The sequence below is a fragment of the Leptodactylus fuscus genome, chromosome 1, assembly GCF_031893055.1.
Source record: "Leptodactylus fuscus isolate aLepFus1 chromosome 1, aLepFus1.hap2, whole genome shotgun sequence".
In the NCBI taxonomy this organism is placed as follows: domain Eukaryota; kingdom Metazoa; phylum Chordata; class Amphibia; order Anura; family Leptodactylidae; genus Leptodactylus; species Leptodactylus fuscus.
Window position 1 is genome coordinate 25,411,235 of NC_134265.1, and position 14,788 is coordinate 25,426,022.

The following is a 14,788-nucleotide window of genomic DNA, read 5'->3' on the forward strand; positions in this document are numbered from 1 at the left end:
CTTGCTATAGAGGGCAGCATAACAGAGGCACTGTCTCCCTGTTTACATCTTGGGAGACAGATTTGCATATTCTTCCCATGTTCCTTTGCAGTGGAGCAACTATGGCTATAAGTCTCCACACACCTGAGAAGGTGGTCTCTCCCTAAGGATAGACGTTATCCCCATAATATGGCTGAGATAGTAAGAGAAAAACTATAAACCTAGTCAAACAGTATGTTTGACACATGTTTCACATGTTTGCATGTGATGACATGAGCCCACAACAGTACCTTGAATGGACAGACTCATGGGAGGAATATGCAAATCTGTCTCCAAAGATGTAAATAGGGAGACAGTGCCTCTGTTATGTTTCCCTCTATAGGAAGCACCCTGAACATCATGCCCGACTTTCCCAGAAGCCTTTACTTCATAATGTGGGATTTTTACCAAGTCTGTTTCTCAGCTACGGACGGCTGTTTCAGTCTGGTTGGATCTCATCAGCACAGCATAGAGAGAACTGACTTCTACCAAGTCAGTTCTCTATACACTGTGCTGATGAGATCCACATACAAGGAGATATCTATTTTCTCAAGAGGAGTGTAAGAAATATACAATTATACAGAAAAGTTTTGCAAGCTTTGTCAGGGGGTTGTGTTACATGTGTGCAATACCCATATATTTATAGGAGAAAGATATCAGAAGCTCAAACCTAATTCAACAGGGCTATAAATTCACTTGCAGCTGAAATGTGGCATGGAAGACCACAGACTGCGCATGCGCACTCACACACTGCCTCATATGGCAGAGCATTGCTAAATATAGGAGAGAAACCCAATTTAGGGAAACTCACACATGCTCAATGAAGCAAAGCCATCCCAATGCATATGGAGAAGATGGTTATAGCGCATGTGTCAGAAAACGAGCAAGCACAAGCTGATTACATACAACTACCCCTCAGTCTCTAAACCAGAGGTACATATGCTAACCACCTCCAAAAAAGATGCAAATTGTATATCAGAATCAGAACTGGCCAATGGTAAGTATTTCTCCCCAACAAATGCAATTTGAAGCTAGAATGGACATATTTGACTCTACAATTGCATAATTTTTCTCATGCTTAATTTTCTGCTTAGCTGATTCTGCACCGCCTGTAGACTATATACACATCTGGCCGCTCCTCTCTGACCCGGCGGTGAGGTCATCTGTGCCAGACCAGAGGCTGCAACAACTAGGACCCAGATGACCTCTGCTGTTATGATTTGGAGGCTGAACTCCTCCTGAAAGTGGGGCTAATTGTATCAGACCCAGTTCCAGACCTAGAATACCAGTGACATGTCATTTTGGCTATAGAGTGAATGCCGTAAAAACGAATCCAATAAGAAAGTCTCACAAACGCACTTTTTCTCCAGTTCTACCGCATTGAGATTTTTTTCCAGCCTCCCAGTAGAATATACAGAATAATAAACGGATGTCTTCTATGTTCTATTATGTAACTTTCATCTTCTCTAGAGATAAGCGAATAGTATTCGAAACTCCAGTTTCGAATACCTCGCTCCATAGCAATGAATGGGAGCGGCGCTTAACCCTTTGTAGTTCGCCTTCTCCCATTCATTCCTATGGGAGTGAGGCATTCGAAACTGGAGTTTCCAATAGTATTCACTCATCTTCTCTGATGTGATCTTATTTAATTTGTTCTATATGTTCTATTTTAAATAAAATATGGTTAGATGAGACTTTCAAAGCATTGTGTTCTTGCTTTCTTTACATGATTTTCCACCATAGCACCCACTTTTTTGGGGGCATGGGTGGGTTGTATTTCAGGTACTTATCCTGCAAAAAACAAGTCCTTGTATGGCTACATAGCACAAAAATAAAACTGTTATGCTTGTTGTGGTGAAAAAAATAATAAATGGCCAAAATGATTGTGTCCTTATAAATGGTTAAAACCAGCATTCCACCTCTGTCGGGCATGGTGCCAGTTTTTGTCTTATATATCCAACTCCCTTACAGAATTACAGAAACATGCGTAAGCTCGCCTCGGGATGCAGGTTTGATCTGGAAATACTTGTCTGCTCAAACTGATACAGATGTGGTGCTTTGTAAATGACTTGCCCCTTTCAGATATCTAGTGTTTTGACATATCGGCCCACATTGGGTTGTCCAGATTTATGGCCTGTGCACACATATACTACAGACCTGTGTTATAAGGATCCCTTATATGCTGCCTGTAGCCTGCTATATGCCAATACTGTGCTGCCATCTGAAGTTGTGGCATCTTCAAACTCATCCTGTACTATGCAGGTGGTCCCATGGGACAATATATGGGGGGATAGAAAGTTCTTTCAGCTCCATATTACAGAAGTGTGGGACCCAACCAGGGTTTTAGGGCTTAAACTAAGTTTTTAACATTCCACAGATAAGTGTTTCATATTGATGACCTATCTGACAGGTCCGTCAGTGGTCACGTGGGTTACATCGCCATCATTATGCCATTACGCTGGTGTGACCCACATGACCACTTGGGCCCAATTGCAGGTCTCTGATGTTATTCAGGAGGTCCAAAGAGCCGCACCACATCCCAGGAGAGGTGAGTAACACTATTTGTTATATCAGTTACTATCCCTGGGCCTCCACTCATTATATTTTGGTATCTGAAAAGACCCTAAAGTATAATAACAGTTCCGTTGTGGACCTGTTCGGTCCGAATATAGAAGCCGGACAGACCTCGCAAGTCAAATCTCGCTATGGCTGCTAAAGCAGACGTTCCTCCTCTGGATGTGTATACCTATACACTCATGTACGTAAAAATCCTGCACCAAGAATTGGGTATTGTCCTGGCCTAAAGCTTTCTGTTAAACACATGATGTATAATGATGGCGCCACCTAGGTGTGGATGGTAGACAAGTGTGGGAGCTGGCAAAAAATAATCCTCCCTACTGGTAGTCTGGGTGTCCAGACCCTGCTCAGTGTGTGTGCGTGTCCTCACATAAGCCCTGCCCTCATCACCTCCTAACAGAACAGTCTACCCTGTTTCCCCGAAAATAAGACACACCCCCCTTCACCTCCTGGACCACCTACAACCGGCAGTCTTTCCGGCTCTCCGCTAAGGAAGCACCTTGACTGCCGATTGTCCCCTGCTCCAGCTGCTGTGACATCCCCCGAAAATAAGACAGGTCATATATTTCGGAAGATAATTTAATATAAGACACTGTCTTATTTTCGGGGGAAATAGGGTAGATGCCAGGCAGTTTGTCAAAAAGATCCTCCTGCTTCTCAGTCCAATGATGCGCCCCTTCTCAAAGCCTCATAACCGGGCAAATTGTCTTTGAGTGTATTGTAGAAGTGTGTCTAGCTGTAAGTGATATCTCACCAAGAGGTACACTACCCAAAAGAAGACTGTGAGAGTGTTGTTATAGGACACGAAGGGAAAAAAAATATCATACTCGCCTGTCCCTGCTGCTCCAGTACCTCCCAGCGTGGTCTGGTCCTGCAAGTCCTTTGGCATCTTCCGGTGAAGTCCCTGCCGCATTTGACCGCAGCATCTTCAGTGTAAGGGACACGGGATCTACAGCCAGCGAGGAATTTCACTTCAAGACGACAACTGAGCAGCAGCACTGGGCTGTGCAGGAAGAAGACCGGAGCACTGGGGGCGAGAATTTTTTATTTTTTTTCACCTCCCCTGGCCTATTTAAAAAAGTAAAAATTTTGCCCAGCCCCCGGCATATTGTTGTCTAATGAGTCGTGAGTTTACTCACCCGGCCGCTTCTTTCTGTAATACAGCCACCAAACAGGATCTCCGGATGATCATGTGATTGCGGACCTGTCGATTCACATTCCTGCCGGAAGTCACATTTTGAGATAAGTCTATAAAAACCTAGACTGGGCGATGTCACAGGTTACATGACCAGCCAAGAACCCGTTTGGTGGCTGCTTTACAGAAAGAAGTAGACGAGTAAGTAAAATCTCCATTGATTAGACATAACTATCTCCTGTACTAGAAGTAAAGATTAAAAAAAATCTGGAGCGGTGCTTTTAAGGGACCCTCCACCCTGAGACTGTAATGTAAGAATCTGTAGAGCTTGGGACGTATATTTACCTGGTGACCTTCATTCCTGTTGCTGCATCCCCATTCCGTAGATCAAGGCTCTCGGTGTTGGAGTAGTCCACTAGACTACCACAGGATCCTCCAGTGAGCCCAGGATCTAACACAATAATGGCCCAGCAGAAAGGTACCATGATCTATTTACTAGGGGTTGTTGGAAGGTGGACCTCAGGATCATTAGATCTGGTGGACCCAAGGAACCTCAGTTCAATTAGATCTTCTACTAATGCCTGGATACAGGGAACACATCCCATGCCGGTTGCTACATCGCATCTAATGATTGATGCCAAAAATCCAAATCTGGTGCCCCATGCAACTTTGATGCCGTGTCTACTCGGTAAAACTGTAAGACGGAGAGTTTCAAGAGAAGTCACAAAGATTGTTTAGTTGTGCAACCTGCTAGAGACTTGAGTCTTGGTGTAGCCCCAGCCTAAGGCTAAAGGTAACCTTTGAGACACAGTTTCCTTAGAAGAACTTCATCTCTATATTAACTTTTTGTGAAACAGGCAAAAAGCGGCCGATAGGTGGGAAAGAGACTGAAAAAGGGGACACTACTTGGAGTGATAGAATGGATCATCTCAGTGATGTGACTATTTTGGAAGAGGGTGCGTCTGCTCTGGAGTTCCTCAAGGAAAAGGCAAAAGATGGTTTTGGGCAGGTGAGTTACAGACATGTATACTCCAAAGACATTAATGATGTGACACCCGCTGTGTCCGGGTTATGGTGCTCAGAGAGGATCTCACTAGAGATGAGCGAACAGTAAAATGTTCGAGGTTCGATATTCGTTTCGGGTAGCCCCTTAATATTCGACTACTCGAATCGAATATCGAACCCTATTATAGTCTATGGGGGGAAAATGCTCGTTTCAGGGGTAGGCAACGTTCGATCAAATTATACTTACCAAGTCCACGAGTGAGGGTCGGGCTGGATCCTCCGAGCAGTCTTCTCCGTGCAGCGTCCCCGCGGCATCTTCCGGCTCTCAATTCACTCTGCCAGGCAACGGGCCTGGACAGAGCCGACTGCGCATGCCCGCACTACAAGCGGGCATGCACAGTCGGCTCTGCCCAGGCCCGATGCCTGGCAGAGTGAATGAAGGGCTGGAAGAGCCGGAAGACGCCGCGGGGAAGCTGCACGGAGAAGACTTCTAAAGGTAGGAGAAGAACCAGCATTGATTGGCCGACTGTATAGCATTCGGCCAATCAATGCTGGTTCTGCATCGAACTTTTACATTCGAATAGCGAGTGGTACTCAATCGAGTATGAGTATTTCGAATACCGTAATATTCGATCAAATACCTACTCGACCGAGTACTACTCGCTCATCTCTAGATCTCACTTCTGTTTTCATCACTTCCGGTTTCACGGCTCCTTGGCTCCAATTCATCCTTTTAAACCCCATGTGGCTTCTATTTCTTCTCCTCTACCAGCTGTAGTTCTTCCATTTCTCTTACACATTCTACTCCATTCCTCCCACTATATGGTAAGATTGTATAGATTTTATTAGGGGGCGTTCACATTTGCACCCGTGTCCTCCCTGTCTTTGTCATTCTGCCGGGTTACCGTCTTAAGCCCCGGTGAAACTGGACAGGGGACGATTTCCCGGCACACAGTTTTAAATTTTAGATCTGAGTTCAGGGAATTGCTGACCACTAGTCATCAGTATTTGATCGCGGCGGTCGTAAGGATAGGTCATCCAGATGTAACTCCAGGAAAACTACTTTAGTTTATGACTTGGTGTTTACACAATGTAACAACAATTGTAACACAATGTTTCAACAGGGTGACCAGAACGCCTTCTATGTTGCCGACCTAGGTGATGTGGTGGACAAGTACTATCGTTTCCTAAGGGAACTTCCCCGGGTCAGGCCATTTTATGCTGTGAAATGCAATGACAGTAAAGAGGTTCTTCAGACACTCGCAATCCTCGGTACTGGATTTGACTGTGCCAGCAAGGTAACCTTCTCATGGTTCTAGGCCAATATCAACATGAAATAGGTCCATTAATCTTTATGGTCTTCAATATATCCCCCTATTGGCCGCCCTCATTGGTTAGACACGACTGTCCCTTACTTCTTCCGGCAACCTGATTGTAAAGGGCCAATGGTATTCTATGGCAGCTGAGGGCCTAGCAATGACCCCCAGGTCTGCCATCTTAGTATACCTATTAAAGGATGCCTATCAATATTACACTGACAGGCATAATATACTGCAATACAGAAGAAACACAGTATATTAGATACAATCAAGAGTTTTACTGGTCAAGTCTCCAGGTGGAACTGAAAAACAATGTAAAAAAATGTTCAATAAATAATGTTTAAAATTGGTAAACTGCCAATTTGGATTAAAGGGGTTTTCCCATGTCAGTGTCTCAGCACTGGAGCAGATCAGATAATATGCAGATGCTTGTATACAATGGACTCAATGTTATCTGTGGGTTTAAATAGAGGGATAACAGACCTGGCTTTATCAGCAACTTCCAATTAGCCGAGAGAGTCCTACTGGCAAGAGCAGTTTAATATAGTATATGAACATAAATTCATAACAGTTGTGAAGCCATGTCATTTACCTGGATAAAAAGTAACATTTGTGTTAATCGAGGTTACAAAGTATCTATGTGCCAATTTTTTTTTAATCTTCAGGTAGAGATGGACCTGGTGCTGAGTTTAGGAGTGCCAGCAGATTATATAGTCTATGCAAACACTTGTAAGCAACCATGTTTTATTCGACATGCCGCCAAGCATCGAGTATCGAAGATGACCTTTGACTGTGAGAGCGAACTGTTCAAATTGGCTGAGAACTACCCAGAGGCCGAGTAAGTAGACCACAACCTAGACGTTATAGTAAGACCTACCTTGGACCATGTTGTAGTTGCCAGTTACTGATGTTTAGTAAAGCTGTCCATACACAATAGGCTAATGTCAACTGAACCCATCAATTTTGGCAAGATTTGCCAACCATGGAGGCCCTCCTGACTCCCGAAGACAGACGTCAGAAGACAAGGATTGGGCTGTTGGTTTCGAACATGCCCAATCCTTTAGTTCTTAGGGTGTTATGTCACCACCATCTGATCAAAATGTATTTACCAATGTGAAAGAAGGCACTTTAAAGGGTTTGACTGATTTCCAACACAGGTTGATCCTCCGAATTGTTGCTAGTGACATTGGATCGGTCAGTTCCCTCAGCAAGAAATTTGGAGCCCCATTACATAAGTGCGAAGATCTCCTAAAGCTGGCAAAGATCCTGAATTTATCAGTAATTGGAGTCAGGTAAATACTTATATTTTTAGAAAATTTCTGGGATGAATACGTTATATAATATGAAATAAACTTTTGCATAAATATCTCTAAATACTGGTATCCACCACAATTGGTTAAGGTGAGAGGCAATGAAAGATCAGGCATGTTGCAGTCCAATATGCCCAATCCTTGGCCCAATAGAATGTGTTTTCTGAACTTCTAGAGGTTTTCCAAAGTTTATCACTTAATAACTCCATGTTAAAGTGGTTATTCAGGACTTTTATATTGACAAACGATCCTTAGCCTGAGTACCACAGCCCTTTCAATCATCTGATCGGCAGGGGTCAGACGTTACAAAAATAGGAAGCTACTAAAACTAAGTAGAAATTTTACTGATCATAATAATAATAATTTGTTTAGCTTTGTCTTCTACATAACTTTTATATCCAACTTTTGCTCCAGCTTTCATGTTGGGTCATTATCTAAGAGGCCACAAGCTTTTAGCCAGGCCATTGCTGATGCCAGACTCGTATTTGACCTTGGAAGGAAGTTTGGTTATTTGATGAGACTCTTAGATATTGGAGGAGGTTTTCCTGGAGACGACGACTTCCAACCTGGATTTGAAGAGGTAAGCTTACTAAGTAGAAATGGGTGAAATGATTTGTACCAAGCGGGGTTCAACCCAAATATTTCAAATTGTTTTTTTATGAACCCAAACAAATGGAGACTTGTCTAGGATGTACTAAAATGGGAGACCCCGAAATATAATATTGTCACTTTCACTTTGACATAACTTCAGCTGTTTTTGTCTTAGATAGCTATAAATTGGTTAGATAGTTTCCTAGGAGCCCTGACAGTGTTATACACTATGTATTATAGATAGGTTCCTAGGAGCCCTGACAGTATTGTACACTATGTTTTATAGATAGGTTCCTAGGAGCCCTGACAGTGTTATACACTATGTTTTATAGATAGGTTCCTAGGAGCCCTGACAGTGTCATACACTATGTTTTATAGATAGGTTCCTAGGAGCCCTGACAGTGTTATACACTATGTTTTATAGATAGGTTCCTAGGAGCCCTGACAGTGTCATACACTATGTTTTATAGATAGGTTCCTAGGAGCCCTGACAGTGTTATACACTATGTTTTATAGATAGGTTCCTAGGAGCCCTGACAATGTTATACACTATGTTTTATAGATAGGTTCCTAGGAGCCGTGACAGTGTTCTACATTATGTTTTATAGATAGGTTCCTAGGAGTCCTGACAGTGTCATACACTGTTTTATAGATAGGTTCCTAGGAGCCCTGACAGTGTTATACACTATGTATTATAGATAGGTTCCTAGGAGCCCTGACAGTGTTATACTCTATGTTTTATAGATAGGTTGCTAGAAGCCCTAAGAAACCAAAATGATATGAATCCTGAGAGGTTTGCCCATCTCTATTACCAATTGGGCTAGATGCCAAACTGATATATTTCCACAAACAAATGGAACCTGATGATTTTAGAGGGATTGGTCAGATCTTTTTGAAAGCATTTGCAGTTCCGTTATCGGATAGGGAATAAGTGTCCATAACAACTCAACCCCAATAAGCAATAATAGGTCTACACATATTGCTCTCAGCCATAAGGCACCTGACCATAGGACCTATCTCCAATAATTGACATCTTTTCTCAGGACCCTGCATACTAGGCATTGAAGCTCTCAAACCCAAAACAAATGGTTGGAATTTACATGCTCCAAATTTCCATAGAACTTAGAATTCATAGGAAGGACAACAATTGTGCCGGATGGATCCCATTAATTCACTGTCCTAAATTCTGCTGAAAAAATTGTGCTGTGTGCTGCGCTATTTTTCTGGCAAATGTGACAGAATCTACAATGTAAGTTCCAAAACAAATGTGAACAGGGCCTTACATGGATATTCTAACATCAGGATCTCTCATAAAATACCGGATCTCCTCCTTTCCTTTTAGTTCGCTATTGCAATTAATGAAGCTTTGGATCAGTATTTCCCCAGCAAGGAAGGAGTGGAAATAATCTCAGAGCCTGGAAGATATTTTGTAGCCTCGGCTTTTACAGCTGCTCTCAATATCATCGGCAAGAAAGACGAGAATGTAACAGGTCAGTACATCCATTTCTTACAAATACGGTGGGTGTTTTATGTACGATATTGAAGCATAGCTATCTACGTAGGTTAAAGGGGTATTCCCATAACTCTTGTTCACCAACCTGTAGGCTCTGTGCTCTCTTCACTTCCTGGTTTTCTCGGCGCATTGATGGGCGGGGTTTCACTTGCTCTGCTATCTGCCATGTTTGCAGTCAGTAATGAGGGATTGGTTGTAAATGCATTACCACAGTATGAAGCTGATGTAGAATCTGATGTAACAGAGCTGGATTTGAGTCAGCTCGCATTACATACAGAGGTACTGACTCCTTATCTCAGCCCTTATCAGCTAAATTCAATTAAACCAGCTGATAATTGGAAGAGCAGGAGAAAAAGAGTTCAAAAATCTCAGAGCTCTCACCTCCCCCCTCCCCTATCTGAGGAGCTCCGCTACTTGTCAGACATAAGCAGCTCAGAGCTGCTTCCAGCACTCAGCCCCTCTTTCCCCCCTGAGAGCAGGCAGCTAATCATTGAGAGACTGAGTAGATAAGCCCATGGTCCGGGGCCGTGGTCATAGAAACGCAGTGTAAACAATGAAGTAAATAAATTAAGATAGCGGCCAAACAAAGCAGTTTTGATAAAGCAATGTATTTAGGAAAAGTCCTAAATCCACATAAACTAGCAGTATAGATAGGATCCTAGCTATGGGACAACCCCTTTAAGGAGATCATGCTAATAGCGGTCTGCACATTTTATCCCTCTTACAGACATACTTGGGAAACAGGACAGGAAAATTTCTTATTATCTGAACGATGGAATATTTGGAACATTTTGGCCCTATGAATTGAAATATGTAAAACCGAAGCTACTGAAGGTAAAAACCTCTAATCCAATAATGGTAGATATCTAGAATCAAAGCATGAACAGGGGAACAGTTTGTTTTACTTTATTGCATGTATTTTGGGGTAAGAATACATTTTGTAAATGTTTTTTTTTTCCAATAGTATTTTTTTTTTTTTTAATTTTGCAACGTGTTTGTTCTACAACCTGTATGTGTTACTTTCTATTAAAAATTCTATACCATTTTCACTCTGCAGCCTACATGTATTCCAATACACAGCAGGCTGCAGGATGCCGTTCACCGTAAAATCCATCAGTCGGGCCGTCTGGCTCCTGTGATCCCGAATTCCCTGAATTATACCAAATCAAAGATCAGCATTCAGGAGATCAGAGGAGCAGCTGAGATCAAACCATTAGAGAATCTGACTGATGGATTTATCACTGAACGGCATTCTGCAGCCTGCAATGTATTGGAATACATGTAGGCTGCAGAGTGAAAATGGTATAGAACTTATAATAAAAACTAAGTATAAAAAATATGTTTTAGTCCAAAACACATGCAATAAAATAAGATAAAGAGAGGTCCTCAATGTTTCCATAGCCTCATATTTATATTAGTTAGATATATAGCATAGAATTTTATACTACACTGAAACATATACAGTATATTTACCTATATATATTTTGTTTCTGCTAATAGGACTACCACCATTCACAAAAATACTTCTCCAGTAGACTTTGGGGACCCTGCTGCACAGACCGTGACCTTATTTTGGAAGAGGTCAGTCTTCCAGAACTGGAAATGGGGGACTGGATTATCTTCCAGAACATGGGAGCCTACAGCATATCAAAGCCATCCACATTCAATGGATTCCTTCCACCAACCGTCTACTATACAATGAGTAGAGACAAATTCAAGAAAATCCAGAGACACAATAGTCATTACCCAACAGACTGATACGATTACTATTGTTACATGACTAGTAGAATCAAAATGGACGTCAAGTTCTGATAAAACCAAAATCTCTCCCTGGTTACATATACTGTTTATTGTCTCCATCCCCCTTTCTATACTTAATTTTCCTTCACAGGACCGTACGTCTGATCTGCAATTGTAAATCGAAGTACGGACATGTGCATCTCTGTGGGCCCATCACTCACCCTCTGGACCCCATAGGATTTACAGACTATGCAAAGTGCTGGAAATTCTGGAGGACACCATGTTAAAACATCTAAGGATCACGGGAACCATTTGTAGGTTAAAGCTCCATGTAGGGAACCGCAGTCAAAACCCATTAGGATCAGTTTCATAGGACACCTATTTAACCCTCAGTATATTTTTGGTGTGTTGGGGGAAACCCATGCAAGCACATGGAGAACATACAAACTCCATGTAGATGTTGTCCTTGGTCACTGAACCACTATACAACGGTCAGAATCAAAAAATTGGACAAATAATTTTCCAGGATAGATATATGCAGTATATTAAAAATATAAAGGGCAAATAATTCTAGGGCCGTCAATTTCATTGCATCCTTATTTTCCCAATTTGTCCCTTCTCAAGAAGTTTCAGACCCCTTTGGGTGACCATTCCTTTATCCTTTCCTTTCCCCCATCACATCTTATTTTTATCTTTGTCTTGGTTCTTGCCTGGGTCAGGGTTAAAGGTATAACCCCCCCCCCCCCCCCCCGTCTCTGTGGTCAGATCCCCCAGGATCACATATTTATCCCCTATCCTATGGTATAACCCATTTAATTAAAACCTTCACACCTCAATTTTTTTCCTAAATTTTGAACTATATATTGGTGTTGCGTTCACCGTACAGGATAAATAATGCTATTTTTGAATAATGGGGACTTACATGTAGAGATGAGCGAGTCGTATTCGATCAAATACGTAGGTATTCGATCAAATACTACGGTATTCGAAATACTCGTACTCGATCGAGTACCACTCGCTATTCGAATGGAAAAATTTGATGCAGAACCAGCGTTGATTGGCAGAATGCTATACAGTCGGTCAATCAAGGCTGGTTCTTCTCCTACTTTTAGAAGACTTCTCCGTGCAACGTCCTCGTGGCATCTTCCGGCTCTGAATTCACTCTGCCAGGCATCGGGCCTGGGCAGAGCCGACTGCGCATGCCCGCTCTAGAAGAAAATGGCCGCTTTGACTGTAAGCGGCCATTTTCTTGTAGTGCGGGCATGCGCAGTCGGCTCTGCCCAGGCCCGATGCCTGGCAGAGTGAATTCAGAGTCGGAAGACGCCGCGGGGACGCTGCACGGAGAAGACTTCTCGGAGGATCCAGCCCGACCCTCACTCGTGGACTTGGTAAGTTCAATTTGATCGAACGTTGCCTACCCCTGAAACGAGCATTTTTCCCCCATAGACTATAATAGGGTTCGATACTCGATTCGAGTAATTGAATATTGAGGGGCTACTCGAAACGAATATCGAGTATTTAACTACTCGCTCATCTCTACTTACATGCACATGGGGATACCTAACATCTTTGTTTGTTTTTTTGTTTACATTATATGTTATAAAGTTGTTGTTGTTTTTAACATTTTATTATATGTCTATTTTTTATTTAAAATTATTATTATTTTTTTAATTTTAAATTTTTCCCTTTCCCACAAGGGAACTCGAACGATGGGTATTGCAGAACATCGCACATAGGTTCCCTATGGGAACTGTGCACAGCCAGTCAGGAGGCCGTTGCTTGGCCTCCTGGGTGCCAAGGCAACCCCTCAGACCTGGTGATCTTATCGGAGGGGGTCTGAGATTGGTGGGGGGGGTGGGCAATCTTGCCCCCTCACCGCCTGCAGGGGTGAACCTGCCTTTTTCGCCGCCCGAGGCGGACGACAGAAAGCCGCCTCCCCCACCCCGGGAGGAGGGGGTGGGGTGGAGCGAAGGGGGCAGGGCAGAGTGTCGTTAGCAGGCACGGAGAGGACCTGTTCTCTGCCTGAGCGTGAGGGGAGGCTGCTGGAGCAGCACTGCTCCAGCGGCCTCCCCAATCCACCGCTCAGTGACGCTAAGCCAGTCCAGGACAGTTTGTCCTGGACTGGCTTAGGTAAGCACAAATGCCGCCCTCCCCGGGGCCCTCGCATAGCGCCGCCTGAAGCGGTCGCTTCAGGTCGCCTCATGGGAGGTGCGGCGCTGACTGCCTGGATGCCATGATCGTTATTGATCGCGGCATCCAGGGTGTTAATAGGTCAGAGTCGGAGTACCTGTGCCCTCGGCTGGAAATAATGTCGCGGGCACAGAAGTGTTAAGTATACGCTGAACGTGATGTAATAGTATGGCGTAGAGCGGGAAGGGGGCTAAAAATCCCCCAAAAACCCTTTAATTCAGATGCCAGATGTTATACCCCAACAGTACGTAATGGACCCAAAAAATGTATTCTGACCCGAAAAATAAACTAGAAACCAGACCTAAAATGTTCATAGTGCAGACCCCAATTTGATCCTGGCCGTAGATCTAAAAATTTAATACAGATCCAAAATGAATTCTAAGGAGATCCCCAATAGTTGTTTTTTGCTGCTTATTTTTCCTCCCGGGACCAGACGTCTTCTCACAACCAGTTTTGGAAGGAGTTGCTTTGACTCCATGACCACCATTCGCCTCCCCGGGTTCCACAATTGATTCTTATTCGCTCTTCATTACTGACTGCTTCTATTTACCTGAGTAAATGGTGTAGATGAGATTAGTTAATAGAAGGATAATGGCCACAAGAGAGTAAGTGACAGGCCTTTCACGAGGACCTACTGTCTCCTACTGGTCCTCGCCGTCTTCTCGCTGAAAAGAGACGCCTTCAGGGATCACGTAATTTCAATTCCCAGCAAACTCCGTGTCATCTTAGCTTGACCAGATCTGGAAGAACACATTAACCTCCTCTTGTGATTTTCAGCAAACCATTCTAATTTAGCAAGTAATTAAGGGTCACATGCGGGATAAAGGCCCGGATAATCTTGGATTACGCACAGGAAGCTTTGTTTCCAAGACAACCCCGGCTGAGGGGGTGCTAACGCCGAGGTCAATCAGTTAATGAACTGGGAATGGTCAGTGACTCCGAAACCTGCTGGAGCTAAAGAAATGGAAAGTTGAGGAAATGTTTATTGTGGCACCAATTAACTACTTAATGACTTGGGGGAAAAGTTACGACAATGGGTCCTAGAACAATAGTCCGCGGGTTACCTGTACAGTCAAGGCTGCGGGGTGTAGATGCTGACTATTAGGATTTTATTGGTTGGTTTAGGACTTGATCTGTGGAATGGAAAAAAAAAATCTGCTTTTGGGTAGAGTAGGCACAAAGGTTATTGGTAATTGTCATTTAATGGGCGCAATGGTTATAGTCTCTTAGTGGGCATTGAGTGGATTGGCCATAGTCTCTACTGGGAATAGAACATGATAGTTACAGTCTCTAATATCAGGAGCTCAAAATCTACAGCTCACTGCTAGGCCCAACTCCTCTCCAATGCTGGCTGGTTTACTCCATGCAGCCATATCAGACCCTACAATTC

At 43.3% G+C, this 14,788-nt stretch overlaps 1 protein-coding gene across 1 annotated transcript; it reads left to right on the forward strand.

Annotated features, from left to right (window-relative positions):
- Positions 1-4,621: 4,621 nt before the first annotated feature.
- Positions 4,622-11,226, forward strand: LOC142197019 (ornithine decarboxylase-like). The gene is made up of 8 exons (XM_075267069.1): positions 4,622-4,739; positions 5,860-6,033; positions 6,720-6,892; positions 7,212-7,346; positions 7,779-7,944; positions 9,298-9,445; positions 10,196-10,302; positions 10,969-11,226. The coding sequence occupies exons 1-8, from the start codon at positions 4,650-4,652 to the stop codon at positions 11,224-11,226; spliced, it is 1,251 nt and encodes a 416-aa protein (XP_075123170.1). The 5' UTR covers positions 4,622-4,649.
- The last annotated feature ends 3,562 nt before the right edge of the window (positions 11,227-14,788 follow it).